The sequence below is a fragment of the Bos taurus genome, chromosome 22 (assembly GCF_002263795.3).
Source record: "Bos taurus isolate L1 Dominette 01449 registration number 42190680 breed Hereford chromosome 22, ARS-UCD2.0, whole genome shotgun sequence".
NCBI classification, from domain to species: domain Eukaryota; kingdom Metazoa; phylum Chordata; class Mammalia; order Artiodactyla; family Bovidae; genus Bos; species Bos taurus.
The window spans coordinates 30,612,240-30,640,000 of record NC_037349.1 but is presented as its reverse complement, the minus strand read 5'-3'; the positions used below and the strand labels follow the sequence as shown (position 1 = coordinate 30,640,000).

General features: G+C 40.1%; 1 protein-coding gene across 30 annotated transcripts in view; it reads right to left on the bottom strand.

The window, feature by feature from the left end:
• The window catches only part of FOXP1 (forkhead box P1), a 627,940-nt gene that overhangs the window by 50,217 nt on the left and 549,962 nt on the right, over positions 1-27,761 (bottom strand). For all 30 annotated transcript variants that reach the window (XM_059879649.1, XM_059879647.1, XM_059879650.1 and 27 more), the window contains one exon: positions 6,270-6,374. In XM_059879649.1, coding sequence (XP_059735632.1) covers positions 6,270-6,374 — 105 coding nt within the window. The remainder of the gene's footprint in view (positions 1-6,269; positions 6,375-27,761) is intronic.

The window sequence follows — 27,761 nt, the reverse complement described above, 5'->3', positions numbered from 1 at the left end:
CTCCTGAACAATGTCGAAAGGTGAAAGGAGAGACTTTAAGGGGGAAGAAATGTTTCTTGGTACCACCTGATATTTCTTTTTCTCAAACCAACTCAAAAAGGCGTAAGGGGGAAAGTCAATCCATAAACATATTAAGCTCGTTGTGCAAAACTCCAAGACTTGTCGCCTGGGAATTGATGGGAGAAATTTTCCTCCCGCACCCCCCACCCCCGGTTCTGGAGATTGAAATGCAGAGGCGAGAATGGTTATTTGCATATGCCCACCTTCTAGAAGCTAGTCCCCCTCCACGTGCTCTCCTGTACTCACCAGAGGTAATTTCACTGCAGAACGTTCAGGCGTGCAAACCCAGAGCCACGAATAGGTTTCGAACAATTTATGATATCCGGCCTCCTTCGACATGTATTAGCATATACCTGGTTTCTTTAACATACACTTTGTTTTTCCAAAACCACAAACATCGGTGCTGGAATTTCATGTGGAAGCGCTTAAGGGGCTGAAAGTTAACACCTTTGTGATCCTTGCAGCCTCGCGGTGGCTGCGGAAACAAAAGCCTCTTTGTCGAGGCTTTCTTGAAATGTTTTCTTAACATGTTCCAAGTAGTTTTAGGCCGGGAACTAAAGTAAACAAGATGTTACCATGATAAAAACACTTGTGAAAACATCACAGAGCAGCACTTAGGAGTTTCTTGCACATAAAACTCTTCACAGTTTTCAGAAGTGAAATTCACAGGAAAAAAAATTTTTTTTCCGTTAAAAACTGAATTAGCGATGAAATGTCCTCTGCTGTCTCCAGCCCTCAACCTTTTTGAAAGGGTCAAAGTTCCACTGCTGGGCATTTTCTTGTGACATTTCCCTCCCTGTCTTCTCCAAGAGGACATATAAAATTTATTTTGGCTTTAAGAAGTAATGTACATCTGACTAACGTGTAAAGGAATTTGGGTTTTGATTGTCTGGCATGGTGCTTTTCTTCATAAGCAATAACCAAAAGATAAAAACAAAAACAAAATTTCTTTCAAATGGCTAATAAGCAAGGACCCAAATTATACTTTTTCCCAAACACACATGAGGGCCTGGTATTTGTGGAACTATGGATCTGTGTCTGATTTTACCCTCCAAGTCAGAAACAGGAAAATGTGATCATGATTTAACCTTCATATCCTCTCCCCACCTTGCTGAAGAATAGTATGCGCCCTTTTTCAAAGAGCAAAGAGGAAGAAGTATAGATTCCTGTTTTTATTGGTGAGGACTTTGACTTCAACCTGGTTAAAAAAGAAAAAACAAAAAACTTGATCCACGAGGGGTGTGGACAGGAGCACACTCGGAACTTTCACCTATCTGGATGGTACTGGGCTTGTTTTTGTTTTTCTGTTATCGGAGGATTCCAAGCAATGCAGGGCTGGCGGGCTGCAGTGAAGTTGAGCATGGGTACCTGCTGGTATCGGCTTCCTCCAACAAACACAACCGTCACATGATAACTTACGGTTGATAGATTAAAAAAAAAAAAACAAAAAACACTCAAACTGCAACTTGTTTTGAGAAGAAACAGGGAAATAAATGCACACAATAGACTGGGTATCTGCTGATTCTGATAAAACATCCCTCTGTTGGCTGGGAGGGAAAGCCAACAGGACGGTTATTTGTACAGTATTTATCTTTGAAATCAAGGGCCCTGTGGTATACCTCACCTTGGGAACAAACACTGCGGAATGATCACAGGAGAGTGTCAAATCTCTGGTTCTGATTTACCAACAGTTATGATATTTTTTCCTCAGGAAGAGGAAAAAAAAAGGTCTCATTCTGAGACCTGAAACAAGCCAGTAGAGCGATGCCCAGGGAATTCAAGGATGTGGCTCAGCTGAAAACATAATGACACCAAAGAGAGTACCCTAGGTCAGAGGTCAGTAAACTGGTGCAAAGAATGCAGCCACACCCACTTCTCATACAGAGTCCTATGGCTGCTTCTGTGCCCACAAGCTGAGTGCTTGTCTCGGAGACTGGGTGGCCTGTGAAAGTCCATCATATCGACTATCTGGCTCCTTTACAGGAAGGGTTTGCCAGCCCTGTCCGACGATCACCTTTGACTGTGTAGGACACTCTACTGAAATTTATGGTTAAGGATTATGTTAAAGAACAGTCTCTTCTGACATATTAAAGCTCTGCACAGTCACAACCTCTTCCCTAGGTACAAGGTCAGAAATGCTTGTAAGAAAGTGAAACTGAAAGTTGCTCAGTTGCATCTCTATACAGTCCATGGGATTCTCCAGGCCAGATACTGGAGTGGGTAGCCTTTCCCTTCTCCAGGGGATCTTCCCAAACCCAGGGATCGAACCCAGGTCTCCCTCATTGCAGGTGGATTCTTTACCAGCTGAGTCACAAGGGAAGCCCAATGTTTGAATAGCTTCAATTATTTCTCTTTTTAAGAATACACTTAAGTAGATGAGAAAAGAAGTACTAATATTTTTCGACAGTGCCTGCTACGGACCAGACACCTAACATGATGTAACTTTTCACTCTCACAACCCTAAGAGCAGTTATTATCATCATCCCAAATCACACGTGCTTATACTGAGCTCAAATAACACACTCCTAGCAACTAGCTTCACGACCCATTCTGCCTTTCTTCAAAGCTTTCTTTATGCCTATTGCCGTACACAGTAAGCATACTGTTAATAAAATGAACTGCTTCTAACCAGGCGCTATTATATAACAGTTAACAGCAAGTCCTATGAAATCTCACTGTCTGGGTTTAGATCTTGACTCCACCTATTATTAGCTGTGTGACCTTGGGAAAATTATTTAACCTTGCTGTTCCTTAGTATCCTTATCTGTAGCTTGAGAGTAATACTGCAATAGTATCACTATAAGGTGGCTGTATTAACTGAGTTATATATGTAAAGCACTTCAAATTATGACTATACCAGGGGAGTGTAAAATTCAAATTTAGAAGATAGGTGGGAAAAAAAAATCTATGAAGCAACCTCTAAATCAAAGATAGAGCAGGGAATTTCCTGGTGGTCCAGTGGTTAAGACTTTGCACTCCCAAGGCAGGGAATGTGGTTTGATCCCTGACTGAGGAACTAAGATCCCACATGCCATGCAGCATGGCGATTAAACAAAAGGGAGTGCAGAGCAATCGACACTGTGTTAAGTAAGAGAGTCTTGAAAATCTAAGACCTCTAGTATCAATTTTCTAAAACTGTAAGAGAATACCTCTAAACTGGGATCATGGGACAAGGTCCTGCTCGTGGGCCCAGGAAAAAGGTGCTTTCAGAGTCTACAAAATCTGGCAGTTTGAGAGAAATGCTTCAAACATCACTTCCTGATACTGCTGTGATGTCATTCCAAGAAGCCATATGCCAAAGCTGGTTTCACTATAGCCAACATGACCACCCTTCAGACTGAACCAACACACGAAGGACGTGAACTCACAAGAGTTACTTACTTTTCACTACTCTAGGCCTTAAACTGGAAGACTGCTGTGAATTTCCAAGAGCTAAGATACCACTGAGGAAGAATATAAAAATCCTGCATTTGTCATAGACTGTCAATCAATGGGTAAACTTGGGAAAGCACCATGAGAACTCTAAGAACTAGAAGCAGTTTTATTATTCAGCATTTATTCTCCATTTGCTGCTTTACAAGATTCATTTTTTTACTTTTGGGAACCAAGTCTGTCATCCCCAGCCCCCATGTGGCCCCTGGGGGAGGAACAATTTATTGCACTCTGCAGGTCGGCATGTGACTCAAGCCTGGCTGCCTCATTATGACTGGTTCAGAGCTAGGACACCTACTCAATCTGGGCCAACGACAGTCCGCAAAGAACACTTTTCTGGAACTACTGAAAAAAGAGATGCACTCTGGGATCAATCAACTTGTGGCAGGTGAATCTGTCTTCTTTACTTTTACTTGGGAAAGAGCCTGACTAGGAAATCAACACAGAAGAAAACAGAGCTAAGGAGTAATGAAGCCATACTCCAATAACCTTGCTGAAGCATCAGGTCCAGTCACGCTTGCAGCCAGCTGTATTACCAGACCTCCTGGTTATAGGAGCCAATTATCAACCCCCAACACCACCCTCCTTTTCTTTGGTTTAAGCCAATTTAAGTTGGATTTCTTTAACTTGCAAACGTAAATATTCCGACAAACATACATCAATAAGCAAGTACTAGGAACTAAAGAAGCAACAGTTGCAGGACTGCAGTGAGCATTTCAATTTCTTTGAGCAAACATGCCATGTCATGTGCAAAACCACACAAAATAATAGAGGGACATGAAGGAAAGTGAAAACTAAATGGGTGGTTTCCTATACAAGGGCCAGACTCCTAATATCCTTAGAAGAAAAATGGGCTTTTTTTTAATAGGAATCAAGTCTAGCCTCTACTCTGATGACCTTCAGATCCATTTCTTTAGAAATGGATGTGGTTTGAAAGTGTGTTGTCTTTTCGTGGAGGTATATTTGCACCCCCCACTACATATATATATATATATATATACACACACACACACACACATATATATATATATACACCTAATATCAGCTCACATAATAAATGGACCTAAGATCTGAGTGGGAAATACTTTGCCTATTAACAAAAAATTTTAAGTGGTCAATTGGAAAATGCCCTTTTCCCTAATGACTCTAAAACTGAAACAAGTCAATAAGAATGTTGATAGTAATTCTATAGTTCTAGAAACTTTATAAAATAAATCATATTTACAGATGTTCACTGGCCATTCTATAAGGGAGTGAAATTAAACCAACATATTTATCAAAGTTAGCATTGGTACAGAAAGTGAAACTAGAATTGAAATGTTTCTGCCAAGATCTTTTTCTCATTATCAAAATACAATTAGGCAAGTGATTAGGAAATAAGAAAACAGAGATTCTACAAGAACGGATTTAGGAGAGAACAAGGCCCAGTAGCACTAACTTGAATTATCATAATTGTAAAGAGCTGTTGCTTAATTTAAAATAAAGTATCACTGCTCTTGAGTGTTAATATTTAGAAACAATTTTAACTATCTCTTTTCTAAAAAATTTTAAGTACTTAAGTTTTTAATGACCACATAATGCTCTTGAAGTAAAATATTAAAGTGGAAAAGCACCAAAACAGATTCACAGGCTTCCATTCATTCGTTAAAAACATGATATTCACCAGAAGTGCTTGCAGGTAACACTGTATCTCTAAGGATGGCTTTATTAACATATTTGTACCCGGGTCCATAAAGATAGATACTGAGATTGTTCTAATAATATAAAGATCTTGCAAAACCAGAGACCTGCATGTAAATCAGCCCACCTCTATTATGGGGCTTGAATGAGACAGAAAAGTCAGAGGCAAAGACTCCCCACTGCCTGCCCCCAACACCCAGTTTGCAAACCATCATGCACCTGTATATACAGGAGTTTTATACATGCATATGTTTGCTTGCTGCATGATATATAAATATAGTGAATATAATGCAGTATTATACTCAGTCCATACATCAATGATTCAATGATACTACGAATATATTTATGTGATGTCAATAATGCAGGGCAGTTTCATCTCAATATTTTTAAAGGGCAAGGCACTGTATATGAAGGAAATCTTATGATGTAGTGCAGAAGCATCTCATTTCAGCTTCGAGAGGGTTAACACACCATTTACTCAAGGGATGCTTAATCAGTGGTATAGATTCAAATGGGATAGCCCAAGTTTCAGCCATACTTTAACTGCAGGAATTAAACTGAATCCTTTTCCCTATAACAACAAGAATCCGAACAAAAGCCAACAGTGATACAGAAAGGTAAGAATCAAATTGGTAGCTTTTCCTGGATGTTTGTAAAGTCATTTGTGAAGAAACAAAGAAGAGGCCCAATCATCAAGTTGTAATTGGCCAGTAATTGACACCAATTTTATAAAACTAGCTAGTGCCTGTGTTATTAATTTAATATGGAGGGATGTGAGTAAAAGCAAAGACTAAATTACTACATGTTTAACACTGGAACAATTTTTACTTAATCACTGTCATTCTGAGAAAATAAGTAAAGGATCTTACGAATAGGATCAAACTGCCCTTGGATATCAATCTTTTCCACTTAACAAGGCAACACTCAATAGATTTGTAAAACTATTCCTATGACTATGCTAGACATGGTGATTTTGAGTCTATCTTCAAAATGGTGGTGTGAAACCCTGCATCAAAGAGGCATTTCATGAGGAAAAGCATGAACAGTGGGAGGTGATGGCTACGTCTAAGAAGAAAGTGTTATCAAATCATTCTTACTTTAGAAATGACTGGAAATCTTCACACACTGCTTCACAGCCAGGCCACTTGCACACACCGTGTCCATACAGAGGATGGCTATGCGGATGCTCCTCATGGGACAAACTGAAAGAAAATACACAGAGGACAAGAGAATGAATCGGCTGCCCAGAACCATCCCACCAGACATAAAAGGCAAGAGGAGCCGGCCCGTGTCGCCAAAATGCGAACACAAACCAGCTCGTGCTTTCCTCTTCCCGAGGATTTATGAAGTACTTTTGCAGCACACTTTACTTACAAAGCAAGAGCTAAATTTCAAAATGTGAACAGTCCAATATTAGAAATGCTACCATCACATTTGAAAAGTGCTCAACAGTCTTTTGTTAAGAGTCTCTACTCAGACTACAAAGGATTTGTTAAAAGGTCAGAACTTTATACCTATGGCTGATTCTTGTTGATGTTTGACAGAAAACAACAAAATTGTACAAAGCTATTATCCTTCAATTAAAAAATACATAAATTTTTTAAAAGGCTAGAACTTACCATGTAGTAGTGGGAATTATAAACTGTACTTGATTTTGAGATTCTCCCCAGAACATTATAAAATTTTTCTCTCCCTTCTACCACAAAGAGCATCCCCCAAACTGTACAGTCTTTTCACAAGTTAATTTTACCAAGCAGAGTACAATAAAATAATTTAGAATATAGAATGAAATAATTGAGAAAGACAAATGTATCCAAGTAGATGATTAACTTAACAACAACAACAACAAAAAGCTAACTGGAGCAGGAAGATTCTACCCCTACAATGATTGAACCAAGACTGGGAGAAAACTTGGCACGAACACAAAGGGCTTACTCCTCCACTGGGGCCCAATCAATAGCTAATGATTTGGCCACACGGTGGCAGGTCATAGGATGCTTTGATCCATGCCACGTGGTGCTTAGAAAAGTGTATCTGCTGTACTTGCTGATGAACCATATTCGCAAATATTTTCTCCGTTAGATTTCTGCATCCAGACGTTTTTCAGACAAATTATTTTTACAGTCGTTCCATAACCTTAGACTCCATCAAATAGAAATGTAAAACTAACATTAAGAGTTCCGTTTGGTACTAAAGCACATTCTTTTCAAGGAAAGGGCTATTTTGCAACTTACTCCACTGCCTCTGCCAGACTCTGAACTTCAGGCACACTGAATTATAATTACACACACACATGCACACACACACAAACACATGACACACGCATGAGGGGCTTGTATTTTATATAACTGCCAGGATGTGTATTCATGTATTTTACCGACTCACATGCATAGAACAGGTATACACACATGGCACTTGTCCCTACTCACAACGTAATTAATCCACAGCGAGCATCTTATGACATTTAAACTAAGGTCATTAATACTAAGCACACACCTTAACAAAGATCCACAGGTCTCTTTGTGGCTCTTAAATGATTCACTTGGAAACCTAATATCATTTTAAAACAATAAACAACTATTTTGCCTGACAATAGAAAACAAATCTGAGAAACAACAACAAACAACAAAAAAAAGGCAAAAGCCTAAGTTAGGAAAAGCACTGAAAGGTGCCCTCATGGAAGAGAGAGAGTAACACAAGTGAACTAAGGTAGTTACAGTGAGATTTCTAAAGCCCAGCAATAAAATGACACTCTCTGAGCAGGTAAAGGGGTGAAATTCCATTGGAATGAAGCAAAGAATGACTACCTATCCATGTTCATCTTCTGAATTAAAAAAAATAAAGGATGGTACAAAACGGAATTAAAAAAAAATTACTGGCAATATTTAAAATCCAAGAATCCTTCTAAGTAACAAGATCCTCAGAATATCTGAGGGAAGGAAATCATTTAAAAAGAAAATTGTTCCAAACCAATATCTTACAAAGGAAAAAAAGAAAAAAAAGCAACCCAACCACAGTAACTCTTTTCTTTACCAATTTTGTGAAGATTAAAGTATTTTCATAATCCTAAAAGAATTAGTGTATATTTGTTGTACAAACCTTGAAAAGAAAAAAAAAAAATTACCCCCGCATACACACAAATACATTTTTAATAAATTAAGGCATGGAGGTTTGTATTATTCTTTCAAATTTAAGATAATTTTGTAAATAATGTGTCTTGTTATCAACTAATTAACCCTTAAAAGCCTTATATATCGATGCATAACAGCTTGTCATATACCATCTCAGGTCAAATTACCTGCCAAAATCAATGTAACATTCCTCCATTTTGGACACTGAGGTTCCCTTCATGTTTCTAATATTTATGAATAATGTCAGAAATAAAATTTACCGGGCCAAACATCCCAGTACAGAGCTGATTTTCACCAGAAGATACATTCAGAGAAATGGAACCACTCTTTGAAATCAGTCCTAAGTTTTAACACTGACCACAGATACTTTATTAAGTAGCTCTTGAGAAATGCTACATGCTGAGTACATTCTTAGTCATTGTACCTACTTTGTGTGATTCTTTAGATTAGAAATGAAGAAACTCAACTAATTTAGATATAAAATTAACCTCACTAGTTACAAATTGCCAATGGTTATTCATCAGTGCTTTGTGGGTTAAGCCAAGAAGGTTCTCAGTTATAGTGTGAAAGAAAGTAACATGTCTTCACTAGAGGAATTTACAACTAGAAATAAAATGCACATAATTTAGTAACTTTACCACTCCCACTCCCTACCCCCCAAAACATCCCTTGTAACCTGAATTATTTGTAATCTGAATTAAAAAACTACTCTCCTCTAAGAATGTACATTTGGTTCAACTGAATATCCTTATCAAAGGAAGGATAGATGACAACTCACTGAAGCTTCACAAGGGTAACCATTCACATCTGAAGGCTAAGAGAAATGCCAACTCCTGGCACGCATACACATTTACATACACAGCAGACCTCTTGAAAACGTGCTCTACCTTAAAACTGTATTTTTATCACAAAACCATTACATGATCTTATTTCTAAAAGTTCACTTCATACTGTGTTGGCTCCTCAACTTTGCCCCAACTTCACCCCACACCTAGCACACCCCCACCCTTGTCAACACTGCAGGTGCCCTGGCGCACTGCAAGGCCGTGTTCTCTTTCTCAAGCATTACTAGTTTACAAACATGGACACGGGCTATCCCTCCCACGGTCACTTGCTTTCCCTATGTGAACACTTCATATTTTATTGGAATACACCTGCTTTACAATATTGTATCAGTTCCTGCTGTCCAACAGCGTGAATCAGCTATATGTATACATATATCCCCTCCCTGGTTAAGCCCCGCTGCCCCTAATCCCACTCCTCTAGATCACCACAGGGCACGGAGCTGAGCTCCCTGTGCTCCACAGCAGCTTCCCACTAGCTGTCATTTCACACATGGCAGTGCACACATCTCAGTGCCACTCTCTCAACTCATACACAACGGACTGAAATAAAGCGCCTGGCTTTGCAAGGAAAAAGAACAGACTGGCAGCGGTGCCGGGAAGAGCCTCTCTGGAAAGACACATAAGAAATACTGCGATACTTGTTCCCTCTGGGGCATGAGGGGAGTAACGAGGGGAGTAGAGAAACGAAATTTTCACTGTATCATTTGTATCTTTTGATGTTTTAAATTTTGTGCATGACAGGTATGTTTTTCTGTGCAACTGTTCAATATATGTATGAACACATATACAGACCCACACAAGCCCACACAGAAACATATATATGTATGAAAAAAATCAAGTGCTGTCTATGTGGGACTCACTCTCCAGAATGATGCTGGTGTAAGCAAATGTGGTACCTGTGCTGTCTGTGTGACTAGGTCTTGCTTCTGGCCTTTAGTCATTCTGGATGAAGCACCCTCAGACCTCACCAGGTGTACCCCTGAATGGGAGTTTTTCTGTTTCACCAGAAAAGTGGAAACGGTTTCTATTCTTACTGCCTTTTGGGCATGCCAAAAGGGACAAGACAGGAAATTGAAAAAAAAATAAATAAATAAATAAAGAGTATGGCCACTCCAGTATTCTTGTCTGGAAAATCCCATGGACAGAGGAGCCTGGCGGGCTGGGTCGCAAGGAGTCGGATACAACTGAGCAAACACATGCACACACACACGCGCACACATGAATATGGAGGACCAGACGTGATCTTGTGGTAATCTAATCCAACACCCATATTTTCAGATGAGTAAATAAAGTTTAATAAACGAGCATGGGAATTTTTAAACTTGAATTAACTCAGAATTTCATTTCTATGCTGAAACTTGGTGGGAAAATGACCACCTCAACATGGTTAGATAAAGCCTGTGACTTAGTCATTTAAATCAACTGTTCAAAGGGGAGCTCACTGATGTGAGAAGTATATAACTTCTGAAAAGCTGCCAAGATCGGTTTTGAATAAATGCTGAATAAAGTGTTGAATAATGGATGAATAAATAGATATATTTGATTTTAAAGGGATCTAAACATGCTTCCCCCAAAATTAACCTTCAAAAGTGTAAGGTCAATTGTTTAACAGATGATGTCTTATTATGAACTCCCAGGTTGAAAATTTTTAGGGGCAGGGATTGCATCTAATTCATCTCTACCTACTCAGTACCTTGCACATAACGTGGGTTCAGTTAATGTTAGATGGACTGGTGAATGAATAGACAATAATTATATTATTCTATTTAATTTCTGTGTGGACATACAGGCAATAAATATTTGCCCTTTAAAAAAATTCTTGAAGGTTGGGACCAGAATGATGCTAACTGACTCGAAAAAACAGCATTCTGGCACTTTCTATTATTTAGCTTTATTTCAAATGTATAAAATACAAATAGTACACAGTCAAAAAAAAAAAGAAGTGATTTAAATTTCTTCTGATAATCCTTGGTATGTAAAAACTAGATATATTTATTAATGCAATAATAGTGACAACATTTCAGGTTAGAAAGAATCAACTTGCCACAAAAAGTATAATTACACAAAAATATGTAACAATTTCTAATATTACATAATATTAAATATGCTCTATATTAGTATGATATAATGGCATCACTGACATTTATTTAAAACTTGTTTTGGTATTTGTTCTTACTATGTCAAAGTATACCAGCCAGAGCCTTAATTTCAACACTGTCTTTGGCCTTTGGTAAGATTTTAAATATTGGTATGGTTTTTCACCTGTGATGACTCACTAATACCTTCTCAAGTTCGCCACTCAACAAAAATTTGAACTAGAATCACTGCTAAAACTAAGAACAACTTCTTACTTCAGTCTGTACACTTTAGTGGTCTTTATGCTCTAAGTCCTGTAAGCTAATTTTCCCTGTGGTAACCAAGAGAAGACTCTTTGAAGGAGAGGAAAAACACAGAACCTCAGAGAAAAGGGAACCCTCCTACACTGTTGGTGCGTTGTGAACTGGTACAGCCACTATGGAGAACAGTATGGCGGCTCCTTACAAAGTTGAAAATAAGAGTTAAGATATGTTCCAGCAATCACACTCCTGGGCATATATCCAAGGGAAACTCTAATTCAAAAAGATACATGTACCCCAATGTTCACAGCAGCACTATTTATTAATACAAGAGTGAAGACATTGCAGAAACCTAAATACCCACTGACAGGTTAAAGGATAAAGAAGACACGGTACATACACGCAATGGAACACGACTCAGCCGTGGAAGACTGAAATGATGTCATGCGCAGCAACAGGGATACTGTGCTCAAAGATTAGCACAGTAACTGAAGTACGTCAGACAGAGAAAGACAATTGTGCATCACTTATATGTGGAATCTAAAAAATGACACAAATGAATTTGTTTACAAAACAGAAACAGACTCACAGACACAGAAAAAGAACTTACGGTTACTAAAGGGGGAAACGAGGGGGAACGACAAATTAGGAGCTTGGGAGTCACACGTCCCCACACTATATATAAAATAATTGACGAGGACCTACTGTGTAGCACAGGGCATATCTCAGTATCTTGTAATAAACTGCAATGAGAAATAAGAAGAAGAAAGAAAAGCAGACACCTCACTGTACCTCAATGTCAATTTTCCTGCACGCTAACTTTCATGTCTGTATATGAACTTTCACCCTGTTTGTTTTTCCCCTTTTCCAAATTTCCAAATTTGTCTTCTTTTATTTTTCTCAATTTCTGATTCACCTGCAACAAAAGTCTGCATCTGTGCCCATTAGGGCTTATAACTTCTCCCCTTTGCCCTCACCATCAACCCCAAATTATAAATTGTATTTCACTTCATTAGCATGTTGTTTGACATATAAAGTTCCAGAAGACTGTTAGTCATTTTCTAATGGCTCAAAATGATGGAATACATTTTTCTAAGTTTTACTGAGGTATATTCATATCCCTCAATGAAACTGATGCTGGAAAAGATAGAAGGCAGGAGGAGAAGGGGATGACAGAGGACGAGATGGTTGGATGGCATCACCAACTCAATGGACAGGAGTTTGAGCAAGCTCCGGGAGATGGTGAAGGACAGGGAATCCTGGTGTGGTGCAGTCCATGGGGTTGCAAAGAGTTAGACATGACTGAGCTACTGAACAACACAGTCCATATCCCAGACAACTCACTGAAAGTACATAATTCAGGGAGTCTCCTGGGTTCCAGTGGTTAGGATTTGGCACTTTCACTGTGAGGGGTGGGTTCAGTTCCTGGCTGGGAAACCAAGATCCCTCAAGACTCGAGGTGCAGCCAAATATAACTTACTAAATAAAGTACATAATGCAATGCCATATATAAAGTATATAATGCAATATTCACAGAGCTGTCAAAGAATTAACAGAATGTAATTTTAGAACATTTTATATCACACCAAAAAGAAACATTGTACCCATTAGCAGTCACTGCCCTAGTCCCTGTCAATCACTAATCAACTTTCTGTTTCTAGCGATTTGCCTATTCTGAACATTTCCTATAAACTGACTCATGTAGCAAGTGGTGTTGTGTATCTGGCTTCTTTCACTTATCTTGGTGTTTTGAAAGGCCACACTGTGGCGTGTGTCAGCGCTTCATTTCCTTTTTTATGACTGAATACTATTCCTCTGTGTGTACAGAACACATTTTGTTTATCCACTCATCTGCTGATTAACCTTTGGGATGGCCCCACATTGTGGCTACTGTGGTGATAGTGGTGATATTATAATTCACATTCATGTACCTGTTTGAGAATATGTTTTCAATAATCTGGGGTGTATATTTAGGAGTAGAACTGCTGGGTCATGTGCTAACTCTATGTTTAACATTTTGAGAAACTGCCTGCCTAGTTTCCAAAGCAGCTGCCCACATCCTTGCCAATATACTTGCCAACTGTCTTTTCCATAGCCATTCCAGAAGATATAAATGGTTACCTTTCTGTACTTTTGATTTATGCTTGTTTAAAGATTAATGATGCTGATATATACAATATTACTGTCATAAAAAGGAATGAAACTGTGCCATTTAAGGAGATGTGGATGGACCTAGAGACTGTCATAGACAGTGAAGTCAGAAAGAGAAAAACAAATATTACCTATTAACTCATATATGAGGATCTAGAAGAACAGTATAGACCTTATTTACAAAGCAGAAATAGAAACACAGACACAGAAAACAAACATATGGATACAGAAGGGGAAGGGGAAGTGGGATGAACTGAGAGACTGGGATTGACATATATGCACTACCGATACTATATATAAAATAGGTAACTAATACAGCACAGGGAACTCTACTCAACACTCTGTGGTAACTTAAATGGGAAGGAAACCCAAAAGAGAGGGGATATATGTGAACATACAGCTATTCACTTTGCTATGCAGCAGAACCACAACACTGTAAAGCAACTGCACTCCAAGACAATTAAAAAAAAAAACAAGGTTGAGGACTCTGATCATTTGTTCATGTGCTTATTGATCATTTGTGTACCTTCTTTAGAGACTGTCGATTCAGACCCTTTGCCTATCAAAAAACACTGGGTTCTCTCTATTTTGGAGCTGCAAGCTTTCTCATGTATATATTTCTGCATGCGAGTCCATTATGAGATACAAGATTTGCAAACACTGGTGACCATTTTATAGACTGTCTTTTCAGTTTATTGGTGGTATCCTTTGAGGCAAGAAAGTTTTACATTTTGATGAAGTCCAATCTTTTTTCTCCCCGCTTTAGTTCCTTGTTGTGCTTGCGGTGTCACATTTAAGAAACCACTGACTGATTCAAAGTAATTAAGTCTTCTTCTGTATTCTCTTCCAAGAGCTGTAGCCCTCACATTTAAGCAAGTTTGAGTTAATTTTTATGTTTTATGTGAGGTAGGTATAGAACTTGTTACTTTTGCATGTTGTCCCAGCAGTGTTTGATGAAAAGATTATTCTATCCCAAGTGAGCTGTGCTGGCACTTTTGCCAAAAACCAAATGAACGTAAGTGTAAAGATTACAGTTTGTTTTCTTTACATATATATTTTTGTTGCTTCACTTTTGCTGATTTTCTTTTTTCCAAATATATTATCTCCATTCTCAAAAGAATTTATGATCATAATTTAAAGTAATTTTGACATCACTTTAGTATAATTTTTGAAGTCTGACTGGGGGAGGGGAGCGGGGAAAGGAGATAAATTTTAATAAAAATAAAACCCGAGCAACCAAATATTTTGAGAAACGAATGCCTAGGGACGACTTTTGTTCTCCAGATTCTGTTGATCCCGTGGTGTGCTGAAAAATCATTTCAGAATGTACTACTTTGTGGATCTCTCCACCCAACACATGAATGGAGTGTAACAACCTTTTCCTGAGGGCCAGCACTATGTGGAGCGATGGGTACCAGGTGAATAAAGACTTTGTTCCTCATTACAGAAGTGCTAAAAACCAGGAACCTTGCAAGTCACTTAACTGTCCTGCCTTCCAACTCCTCATGTCACAACCACAGGGAGTCACAAGTGATGCCCCTGTTGCTTCTCCAGGGGGAAGGCCTCCACCAAACTTTCACTAGCTATGCAGATGAAAGGGGGTGTGAGCAAAAACACTATCGAAGCATTTTTGCAACTAAAATACTTTGTTTTGTGGGATTCATTTATACTATTACTCTTCTGAGTTCAAGAGTAGAAAAGAAGAGGAGCATTTATAAGATGATGAAGTTCATTTATGTTCATGATGTCACTTTGGTAAATATAAAATTGTTAAAAATATACTTAGGCAGAAAAAGTATTGTTTTATGAGGTTATAAATTAAATTCTTTGAAATATATAATTTATAAATACATATGGATATATTATAATAAATATACACATCATATTGATATTTATGTAAACATTATATGCAATGTATTATATATTTATATGAAATTTTTATTGTATATACATTACTTTGAATTATATATAAACTAAATTCTTAAAGAAAAACACATTCATGAATGTATTTATCAATTAAATATATTTATAAATATATCTATACATACTTATAAATTATATCATTGTTTACAAATGGTGTCATGTTAAGGTGTGTAACTTGTTATTGATAAGCAATAAAATAAATTGGAAAAAAAAATGAAGAAGGAGTAGTTGCTGAATGAGATTTGGTTAAAGAAATGATAGCTATGTCCTTACCTCTGAGGGAGAGCAGGAAGCTACCTTTTTCTAAAGCATTCCCCACGCCCTGCAAATACACACACCAAAAAGCACATGCACTCCCCTTGGCCACCTCCTTTGACTCAGAAGCTGTTCGGCGCTTCCCTTTCCCCACTGGCCACCATCCTCTTTCCCACCATGCTTTAAATTAACAACTTACACAAAACCCATCCTACTTTCTTTCTTTCTCTTGACTTCTTGGTTCTTATCACATTTCCCTGCCCCCTACTTTACTAGTCTATCCTACTCATTGAGATTTGAAGTAACATCAAATTTCTTAAGTCTGAATATGGAGTCCAAATTTGATTTTGAATGATAAAGTGATACCTGAAAACAGCATCAGACCTCAGATGCTTTAACACTAATTTTCAACAACAGATATCAAATATTTGTGAATATTCAGGAAGTCAACTTGAACGATATCAAACTGGGTGAGCTGGCTTTGGAATTTGATCATGCTGCTAAGTCGCTTCAGTCATGTCCAACTCTGTGTGACCCCATAGACGGCAGCCCACCAGGCTCCCCTGTCCCTGGGATTCTCCAGGCAAGAACACTGGAGTGGGTTGCCATTTCCTTCTCCAATGCATCAAAGTGAAAAGTGAAAGTGAAGTCACTCAGTCGTGTCTGACTCTTCGCGACCCCATGGACTGCAGCCTACCAGGCTCCTCCACCCTTGAGACTTTCCAGGCAAGAGTACTGGAGTGGGGTGCCATCGCCTTCTCTGGGAATTTGATCATGGATGACCAATTAAAAAAAAAGTAATGTAGATTTCACAATAGCAAAAGAAATGATTACTGACATACTGAGGACAATTTTCCATCTTGGAGTCTATTATTTTGAGTATTTTTCATACTAGGGAATAATGCCTCAAAATCAGCCAGAAGTCAAATCCTACACTCTTGTAGTAAATAAGAGGACAGGTCCAGTCTCTTCATGTGTTATACTATAGTGTGTGTGCTGGGGGGTGGTGGGGGTTGGGAGGTGGGGAGGGAGGTTTTCATCTGTTTAGGAAAGGGAAAACGGTATGTGGGAACAGGGAAAAGGGTGACTCTAGCATTGTATCTGTTTTCCTGGTGCCTTTGTGAAAATGACCTTTGTCCTTTAGCTTTCACTGAGGACACTTCAAGAAGCAGATGGACTGCTTCTGAAGAGATGGGACAAGATTCAGGCAGTGCATTTAGAGCACACTGCCTTAAGTTTTGGATTTTTAATCATTTCAGAAATACATCATCCTTAGGTGTTTATTAATCAGGTTTCCGAAAGCAAGCTGGCAATCAGTTCTATCATCAAAGAGAACGGTGTTTTATTAAAGCCCATTAAAGGGCCAGCTCTAGAGCACAGAAAGATGGGAACGCTCTCCAAACTGGGAGACACAGACGCTTCTCTCTCTTTCACTCTCCCACGCAGTGAGTCCCTGACTCTCCTTTCCCACAACGCTCATCATCTCAATTTTCTGCTGCTTTTTAGAACATGTTTAATTAGAGGATTTCACATTCCCTTGTGATATGATATTCATGAGGAAAACTTGAAATTGGAGTGACTGTGAATTAGTCTATTAAGTGCCAGATTTGTGCTTTTAAACAATGATGGAGATTATTGTTATTATCTGCTCTCAATATTGTGCCTCGAGAAGTGAAGTCTACCTTAACTAACTTCACATCTGAAACACAAGCTATTGACTATTTACATCTGGGTTTTTTTTTTTTTTTTCTGGAAATACAAATTATCTTGAAAGAAATATGGGTCACCTTTCTGCAATGGTCCTCAGGGAATGGCCTACTAACATAGTGACTTAGATGAGTTAGAGTGATATACAAATACCCTCACTTTTGTAGGTAAGGGTTTATGCTTCTGTGTACTAGAAAAAAAAAAGACTAATATATCAGATTTGTGACTTCTCAGTGATAACTTTTTATAAAACCCATTTAACTTCATCGATTTTAAGAAAAAAAAATAAAAACACATATATGCAGGTATGGCAAAAGTTGAAGATGGCAAGAGAATGACTCAAAGACTTGTCACCTGGGATGAAAGGATTAAAACTGGGTCTACAGGTAAGGATACACACTCTTTCCTTTTTTCCAGGGCTAATCACAGAGTAATGCTTCTCAAATTCTATCACAGATGTAAACTGCCTGGATATCTTTTTAACATGCAGATTTTGATTCAGTAACTCTGGGAGGGGACCCAAGATAATACACGTTCCTGTGTGATAGCCTGGACCACAACTTGAGTGCTAAGGATCCAGAGAATTCCCTGTTCTGAATCTGTCCTAAAAGTGATCATGCTTCCAGAAATACTCATGAGATCTCCTCTCTATTAACTGTCGGTTGAAATGCCAACTGCAGATGGGTAGTTCTGGAAAGGGGGACACTGGTCAACCTCACCAAGCAACAGGTACAAACTCACAAAAACTTTTGCTGGCCCAAAGTTAAGAATTACATGCAAGTTTTTTTTTTTTAATATAATAAAACAGGTTAAGACTGAAGTTAGCACCAGGAAAAGGTCATTTCCAGTGTTACATTAGCTCTGGTCTGTTGAGTCATTTGGCCAGTGAACAGTGTTTACCAGGTACTCTATCTATCAGGAGAACCCTGGAGTAAACTGTTGAATCTGGGTTTGACAACAATCCCAAGCCATCGCGGTATCCCTGAACCTGGGACGAGAGGATGTATATTTTAAGTAAGTAGGAAACCAGGATATATCATGAAAGCAGGATTTCCATCCACTTGGCATAGTACCATGTTCAGTCAAGGTTCTCTCCTCAATAATAACAGAGAAGTCCTACCAAAATATCCCAACAGATGAGATGTGTGCATTCAACGATAGCCCACACAACGCCAGGAAGAACAAGAATGCACATTGCTAAAAACGAGCAAATTTAATTTGTATTAGACAAAAAGATATCTCTTCTCTCCAACTCCTGGTTTCACAGATACTGTTTCTTAGGATGAGGCTTATTTTATTTACATTAAAAATGACTCGATTTAAAGAACATAATATAAATAACAGTCAGCTAAGCAGAACTTTCAAACCACATCACAGCGGGGCACATACTGAAATGACGAAACTTTGGGAAAATCAAAGTGCATGAAGCAGCCCTCAAGGAAAGGCAGTCTGTAACTGGACTTACTTCCTGAGTCAACAGTGACCCACTGGTAAGTCTCTTTGAGTTTTCAATAGGAAAGAAGAGCCTCAGAGTTATCCTTCATGACCCACAAAAGCCGCAAGAGCACAGTGCAGTGTGTCAGCTGCTTCGAGGACTAGATCCTACCCTTCAGGACTGGGGGGCATCCTCTGTGCAGGCTGTGGATGTGACTTGTCACGAGCTGCTTTACCAAATGGTAAGAATCCGAGGTCTGGTGCCATGCTGACAGGTCCTAAGTTTGGCAGATACTTTTCCACCATCACCTCCATGTCCCTTTTCAGCTACACTGGGCAAACGCACAATCTTGATTTCAGAAGCAAGGGCATAGCAAGACAAAAGAGCAGAGGAGGAGAGCCTGAGTATCAGAGACTGGGCCGGCGTGTTCCGATCAATCACAAACACAGGGCGGGTGGTGACAAAGGCTGAATGCCTGTGTTTGCGTGGTGACGAGTGAAGGGATAAATAAAGGAAAAGGACAAGAAGAGGCAGAGGTCCAGCTTTTGCTTCTGACACCCATAAGGGCAACCGTTATCCCAAGGTTGTAAGTGAGAGTTTCCCACTGGCAGTATTAACACTGGGATCTCGTTAAGAAAACAGAATGCTTTCCAAAGAGGGGCTGTGAGCAACTGTGTCAATACAGACATAGGGACCACTAATCCAAAAGATATTAACACCATTAGGCAGGCATGCGCATTATGTCCGTGCAAGTGTTTGCACTGGTGAGTCACAAGGTCTGTGTGGAACCTTGTGCATATGTTAGAGGAAACAAGGAGACCCAGAAAGCCAAAGAACATAAATAAAAGTTCCAATCCTAATTCTTCTCATTTAATCCCTGCCCCTGACACGCTGTGGAAGTCAGCACAAGCATATTCCAGAATCAGAGGAGTCATGTAACTGAAGTATCTGAGGGTTAGATGAGAAAGCAGAGGTGATTCAATGAGAAAGGGAGCTGGAGAAATAAAATGGCTAAAAGCCATGAGGCACTGCATTTTATGTTCTCCAAGAATCACTTCCTACTTTACAGCATTCCTTTTATTTCTCAGTAGTATAAGATGCTTCATTAATGGTCACTGGATTAAACTCTTCATTGCTCTTAATTCAGTATGTTTTTGTTGTTGTTTTTTTTGGCTGAGCCACGCAGCACGTAGGATCTCAGTTCCCCAACTAGAGATGGAACCTTCACCGCTTGCAGTGGAAGCTGCTGCTGCTAAGTCGCTTCAGTGGAAGCACTCACTGTCTTAATCGCTTCCCCAGACCACCAGGGAAGTTCCTCAGCATGTTCTATGAAACACTTACTTTGTGTCTAAGCATCATGTTGAGTTCTTAGATCACAGTCTATAAACTTAGATTCCTAAGAAGAGTCATGGGAGGGGGCTAAGATTATATTACCATTTCTGTATCATGTGTTAAGATGATATTAGAACTTTTGTATGAATAGATAATTGTATGCATGTGTGTATATATTTCTCATACTTTAAAATTTTTATACTATAGGTACTATGTTAGGCATGCAATTGATTAAAAGTATCTTTAATATGCTCAGAAGGTAAAGAATCTGCAGGCAATGCGGGAGACCTCGGTTTGATCCCTGGGTTGGGAAGATCCCCTGGAGAATGGCTACCCACTTCAGTAATCTTGCCTGGAGAATTCCATGGACAGATGATCCTCGTGGGCTATAGTCAACAGGGTCTCAAAGAGTCAGACATGACTGACTAACACTTTTACTTTTTTAGTAGAAGTGCACACTCAAAAGTTTTAATATTGATGGGGTGACTGATCAGACACATTTGGAGTCGATTGGTGTAGACTATAACTAAGCTCTCAATCTCTCTAGAAAAGGTCTGCCCAATCCCCCAGCTGAGGAGCAAGAGAGAGAACTGAACAGATGACTGGAACATACAATTCTGTAATACTTGATCTGGGACTTAAGAGTATCAATAGGAGCTCAATGCTAAAAGGAACAGGGTAAGCAAAACTAAAGCTCAAAAAGCAATTTCAGGCATAAAATGAATAAAGTTTAGAAAGACAAACCCAGAGTACTTACAAGTGATTTAAAGACCAACATTAGTAATTTTTAAAAATAAATTTGCTCCATAAAATAGTTTATATTGGGTCAAAGTCTTTAGAATTTTTTCTCTTTGAAATGTTAAGTCTTGGCACTTGGACCCAGACTGTCTTCAATAGTGAATAATAGTTACCAAGCTCCCTCCTCTGTCACTTAAGATTTGCAGAAGGCAAGAATGCCATGGCATCAGAACAGCAGTTGGCATGTTCTATGGCAGTGTTTCCCTAAGTATGGTTCTTGGGAACTTGTCAGAGATGCAAATTCTAAGGCCCCACTCCCAGTACTGAATCAGAAACAGCAGGACTAGGGTTCAGCATTCTGCAGTTCAGCCAGTCCTCCAGATGATTCTGATGCAAGCTAATGACTGAGAATCACTCTGACCAGAAATTCAAATTTTCTGTCTTGTCTGGAACACCGTAAGTATCAACAAAGGCTAACCTGTTACTCCTATAGTATCTATGGCCAACACGTAGCAACAACTACTAATGGGTTCCTGATCGTCAACGTTTCATAAATTCACTATATTCTGAACATTCAGGCTCAGCAATGACGCCGTGCCAGCCTGACTGTGCTAGGTGATTGAGTCGTGGCAACTGGCAAGGGATACGGAAACATCCTAGAGTTCCCTGCACCCAAAAAGTTCACCTGATGCAAACGTGGGGATGGAATATAGCCACAACAATCTACCACCAGCACTCACGTTCAACTAGCCATACACTCTATCTCAGTTTGCCTATATTTGTATCACTGCATTTATTATGCTGTGTTGGCAAATGTCTGTCTCTGCGTTTCTCTCTCTAGGCTGTGAGCTCCTTAAGGGAAAGAAGTATGTTCAAGTCTTCTCTTAATTTCCAGAACCTACAATTAGTAAATAAAAGCTCAATAAAGGTGGCTTGAACAAACAAATGGCCTTAAAAAACAACCATATTCATTAGTCTTTAATTAATTAAATCATTAAAAACACTTAATGTTCATGGAGGACTGCCTATGCGCCAGAGACTAAAATGCGCACAAACGCATTTCATCGACAAGGCCAGGTAAGGTAGTGTACCTATTTTGCAGGGGCACATCGAGGCACATCACGATGAAGTACATGGAGTAGACTGCCTGTCCTGGAATGCAGGCCATCTGGTTTCAGAGTCCACACTCCCAATCACTGAACAACAAAGCTGCCCCCGCACTGATCGAGGTAAGAGCCACAGTCCAGCAAAGCATGTTCTCTTGCTGCTTCTGCCTCAGGAGCTTTGCTTTTGCTGTGTCCTCTGCCTAGAGGGCTTGTCCCTGTCTGATCAAGGGTTATTTCCTTAGAGAGACTTCGCCAGACCCATGTATTCAAACAGTGACCTTAGCCCCACTCTTACTCCTTTGCGGCTTCATTTTTTCCCCTGGAACTTAATTCTGTCTTTTCATTGCACTATGTGTCTGTTCTACTTCTCTTCTCCTGCAATGCCAGCTCCATCAGGTCAGACTGTCAAGGTCAGGTTTTACCTCTCAAAGCCAAGCACACTTGGGTCAGAGCTTGTGTGAAGTTTTGCAGAACAAACGGATCCGCCTCAGTACTGTCTGGTGACTTCTGTCCTGCAAAGGCACGCTTTTTTGGTTGAACTTTGGACAAAACTTCCCCATTTATCCTTGTTAAGTTTCTTTTTATTTCTCCCTGTACAATCCTCTAATTTATTCAAACACTACTGGATTATTCCAGCTCTTGGTGTCAATTTTTTTTTCTAATTAAAGTAAACTGCCATTTATTTCTCACACTGATCTTTAACACGGAGACATCTTGTTCTTGTCTTAAATATGACTCATATGGAAAAATGTAAGTTGGATATAGGGGCTCATATATACCAGAATGTTTCTATCAATATTTTAGATATAAAAAGGAGAGACATAACTAGAGATGCCTGTCCAATTCGAAGATCTATAAGTAATCACGGCACTGGAGTTTTTTAGCCTTTTGGATGTATAACCAGAAATTCCACCAGAGGATTAAAATGGCCCCTCTTGAAAGCAAATACCACATCATTTACACAAACACTTTAGATTTCTCTTTCCTTTTGCCATAATATACCTTCAAACTCAACATTCACAGCCAAGCTGTAAAATACACACACAGAGCAGATCCTTCAAAGATAGAGAGTGACAAATTTAAAAAAGAGAAGAAAGAGAAAAGAAAAAAGAAAGGAAAGAAATATTAACTTGCCCTTAGACTGATTTCCTTGAAGACTATAAAAGGAATAAAATTTGAAGGTCATAAAACTATGTCTATTTGTTTAGGGAAGTCTTATAGGTAGTATAAATATCATCAGCTACAGTTGCTATGAGGTCTGTTTGTTTACCAAACAAGAATACAAATAGTTACACAAAAGCGGAACAAAATTTGGGTATATAAATGGAGAAGCTTTTGCCTTCGGGTAAATTTTCCAAAGTGCTTTTTAAAATGTGACTATTTTTCACCTTCTTCACTGGGAAATTTCTGTTTTCTCGGCTCCCCCTTTTCAGTTCTGACACCTCTGGGGAATGTTTTATTCTCAGATTTCTAAGACTGATAATGATTAGCTTTTCCTTTTCCCTTTCCTTTTTTTGAGACCATAAGAACCAAAGCCATTAGTCCAACAACCCAAACGGTACAATAAAATAAGTTCTCACAAATGAAAATGCAAAAAGAGAGAAGAAGAAAGCTGCAGAGTTTACAGACCAAGTCTAGGACAAGCATGCTATCCTCAAATTGAGTTCACCCACGAACAACCACCTATAAAGGAATGTATGTGCACGACATTTTATGAAACAGGTATGTTTCATGCACCTGAATTATGCCCTCTGGGTTAACCATTTGCTTCTAAAAAATAAGAGGAGGAAGGTTAAGTGAGGAGGTAATCGGCAAGGAAGGGCTGTTCTGGAATTTCTTGGCTGAGTGTGAGTGTGTGTGGTGTGTGCACTTGAGAACGCAGATTTGCCATTAAACAAACTGTACCACAGAGGCCACTATGAGCTGAGGGCTTCTCTTCACACTACATTGACCACGGGACCTACCAGTCACAGCCCTGTGTCTTTCTGTGAATGGGACACACCGCCATATGGACGAAGACACTGAACAAGCTGTACAACTCTGGGCGGCACGTGCCCGGGGGACTGTCCCGTATTACCACCACCTGGGCTGCGGCAATTGTGCTGTGTCTGTGCAGAGGCACAGAGGAGCCCAGCAGGATGTTATTTTTGAGTACACAGAAAAAGGAAAATTACAGTTAGGAGAATTCTCTGGCTAGCGTATCTGTTGCTCAATTCCCGAAATAGTTTCCCAGAGGAACGGTTATCTGCTTTATTCACACAGGCAGAAATGACAAGCTGGAACACATATTAACAGTTTCCCTTTGTGAGCTTCCACTATTGTTTTAATGAGGAGAATATACTTTATAATATACTTAGGCCCTGACTGATCACAGAGTGGGGTGGGGGTGGGATAAAGAAAGTGGGGACAGCTCGACATGCCCGACCTGCTCATTTGCATCGCCCAGCCGGCCAGGCCACACAGCGCTGCCTCCCTGGAAAGAGCTGAGCGCCAGGCTGCCAGGTGGCCCTGGCGCAAAGCAGCGTCTTGGTGAACCTTGAAAAAGGGCGAGCCTTGCTTTCAAGTCTCCTTCACAGATTCTTGCTCACTGGGCCCCAACACCAGCTGGCTTAAAAATCTCTCTGGTGGGCCAGGGGTTAAGACTTCACCCTCCAAGGCAGGGTGTGCACATTCTATCCCTGGTTGGGAAGCTAAGATCCCACATGTCTTGCAGCCAAAAAATCAAAACATAAAACAGAAGCAATATTGTAACAAATGCAATACAGACTTAAAAAATGGTCCACGTCACACACACACACACACACACACAAAATCTTTAAGTTACAAAATGCAAACCAAAACAAACAGAAAAAAACAAAACACTGGACTCTTGGTTGTCATTTAAGCAAGAACCCCCACTAGGAGTTTTCCAAGCCACATGGTCTTCTGTCGACCCTTGGTCTCCCTTTCTACTTGCAGATGGATCCATATGCACCAAAGAAAAGTTTCTATTCATTTAATCCAAGTGGTAAAGAGTGCATTTCAACCAGCCGTTTTTACAGGTAAAAAGACAAACCTAGTGCAACAGGCTATGCATCAGAGCCACCCGAAGGCGAGTCCGCACCCCTTCCTGCTGGACGGTTCCCTTTGCACCCCTGGTGTGGAGTGAATGCTAAGAAAGCTAATGCATGTCAGGTGCTTCCACACAAGTGCAAGCAACTATGAAACAACTGAGAGCCAACCAAGGCACCAGGTGAAAAAAACCTCTTATCAGCAAGAACAGCTCATCAGAAAACAATGACTAACTTCCACAGTGAGAGAAAACAGGGGTTCAAAATTGATTTTGTGTGAGAAACCTGGCATGTTGGACAGAAACTGCCCACGGTTGAGATTCATATTATGCCATCGCCCAAAGGAAAAAAAAAATTAAAAATCAACTGAATCTCAGAGAAACTTATAAAACAAACCTGACTCTCCAGACCCATGATGTCATTTTATGGGAAAGTATGTATCATTTAAACACAATAAATAGAAAAAAGGTTCTAATGATGGTGTGTTAGGGTAAAAGGTATTTTATTGAGATAAGACACAACAGCCATTTGAAAATAATGGCTGAGTGTTTTTCTTTTCATCACCCCACAAAGTGAATAGTTAAGAAAATCCATAAACCAGTCTCCCAGGATGTGCCACAATGTTAAAGGTTTTCTCTCCTTGTCCTTCCTGAATGTGTGGAATGACAGGAGATGACACAGCATCAGGCTACACCACCCTAAGAAAAGTTTTCCTTCTATTTCTAAAACCCAGGAACAACTGGTTTCAAGCAGAGAGACAAAATGATCGCAGTTCTTCTAAATGTGACGGTCGCCAAACACCCAGCAGTGCTTTGGTGCACAAAAAAGTTAATAAGTCCCCAGGAGCTTCTTTCGGACATAAGCAGGGCCAGTTTTGCCTTAAACAGGCAGACAGACATGGTACGGCTGATGCTGCCAAGAGCTGGCTCTGGAGCAGAAAGCAGTGCCTGTAATTTAGGCCTCAGCAGACAGCTGCGCCCTTGTCTCTTTCTCGTCCCTTACCACACCTGACAGGACATGCTCAGCCTGCTTTCTACAGTCTCCACTGCTTGTCACCTGTGTCCTTGTCACCCCTGCCTTCCGTCTGTGCAAAAAGATTTGGTAGGGGAGAAGAATGGGCTGTAGAGAAAGATGGGGGACTTCTCTCTAATTACTGCCCAATAGACAGGCTGGTCCCAGGCTACCATCTTGGAAGGTTATGGCCTGACCCTGATCCCCAAACTGTATCCCCCGGAGGCTGTAACCCAGAGTCTGGGGTGCAGTTCAGGTGGCTCTGATGAGCAGCCCACCCGGGAACCACCAGAATGTGGCTGCCACTGGGAGGACCTGAGACTTGGTGACACCCTAGTTCCAGTTCCTACCTGGTCCCTAACTAGCTGTGTGACTCATGCGAGTTATACATTCCCAACAACATCATCTGTACAAGAGGACAGTAACCCACAGGGCTATTGTGAGGGTAAAATGGGAAAAATCAAGATCAAAGCCTTTGTCAAGTCCTTTATGCACTGTGACGGGCACAAAGTAATACCCAATAAATGACAGCTGCCTGAGCATCACCATCATATGCTAGTTTCTGATTCTTTCTAGCAGTAGCAGTATCTGTACTCTCTTGGCTCATACAAGAATGGCAAGCCACTCGTTCAGTGGACTGAAGATGTCTGGGAGAGTCATCAAAATCTGGATGAAAAACTGTCCTTTCCAGCAGTGTCAAAACCCAGGTCAACTGAGCATGCTACCTACGCTGTTTCTCAAACCTGAATGGGCATGTCAAGGACTGCATTTGACCCTGGGACTGGGTGAAAATGCAGACCCTGACTCAGGAGGGCCAGGATAGGGCCTGAGACCCTGCATTTCTAATGAGCTCCCACATGATACCAAAGTTGCAGGTCTACAGCCTCTGAGTAGTAAGAATTTAGGGCTTTTGTTGTTGTTTGCTGTTCTTTAGTCACTTACTTGTGTCTGACTCTTTTGTGACCCATGGGCTGTGGCCCACCAGGCTCCTCTGTCCGTGGGATTCTCCAGGCAAGAATACCGGAGTGGGTTGCCATTTCCTTCTCTAGGGGATCTTCCTGCCCCAGGAATCAAACCCTGCATCTCCTACATTGGCAGGTGATTATTTACCAAGGAACCACCAGGGAAGCCTAAGAATTTAGGGTAGGTATGACAAAGAAACTCCCGTACCCCATCTCACACCAGTGGAATCCAAATCTTCAGGCCTAGGAAGATGTATGCTTTAACAAACACCTGTAACGTTATCATCGGGAAATCTGAGAAACGCTGGTTCAATGGGTAATGTTGGAGTTGGCCAGCTTTTTCTGTAAATGGCCAGATGGTAAATATTTCACTCTTGGTGGGCCATATGCTTTTTGCTGTGACTACTCAAGCCGGCCATTGTAGTGTGTGAAAACAGCCACGGACTACATATCAATGAACAAGCCTCACTGTTCCAATAAAACTTTATTTACAAAATAAGCAGCTGGCCAGATTTGGCTGGTAGGTCATAAATCGCTGACCTCTGTAATATCAGATGCCTCAAGACACATGGGCAAAAAGTAGCCTAACACTTCTGAAGACAATTTG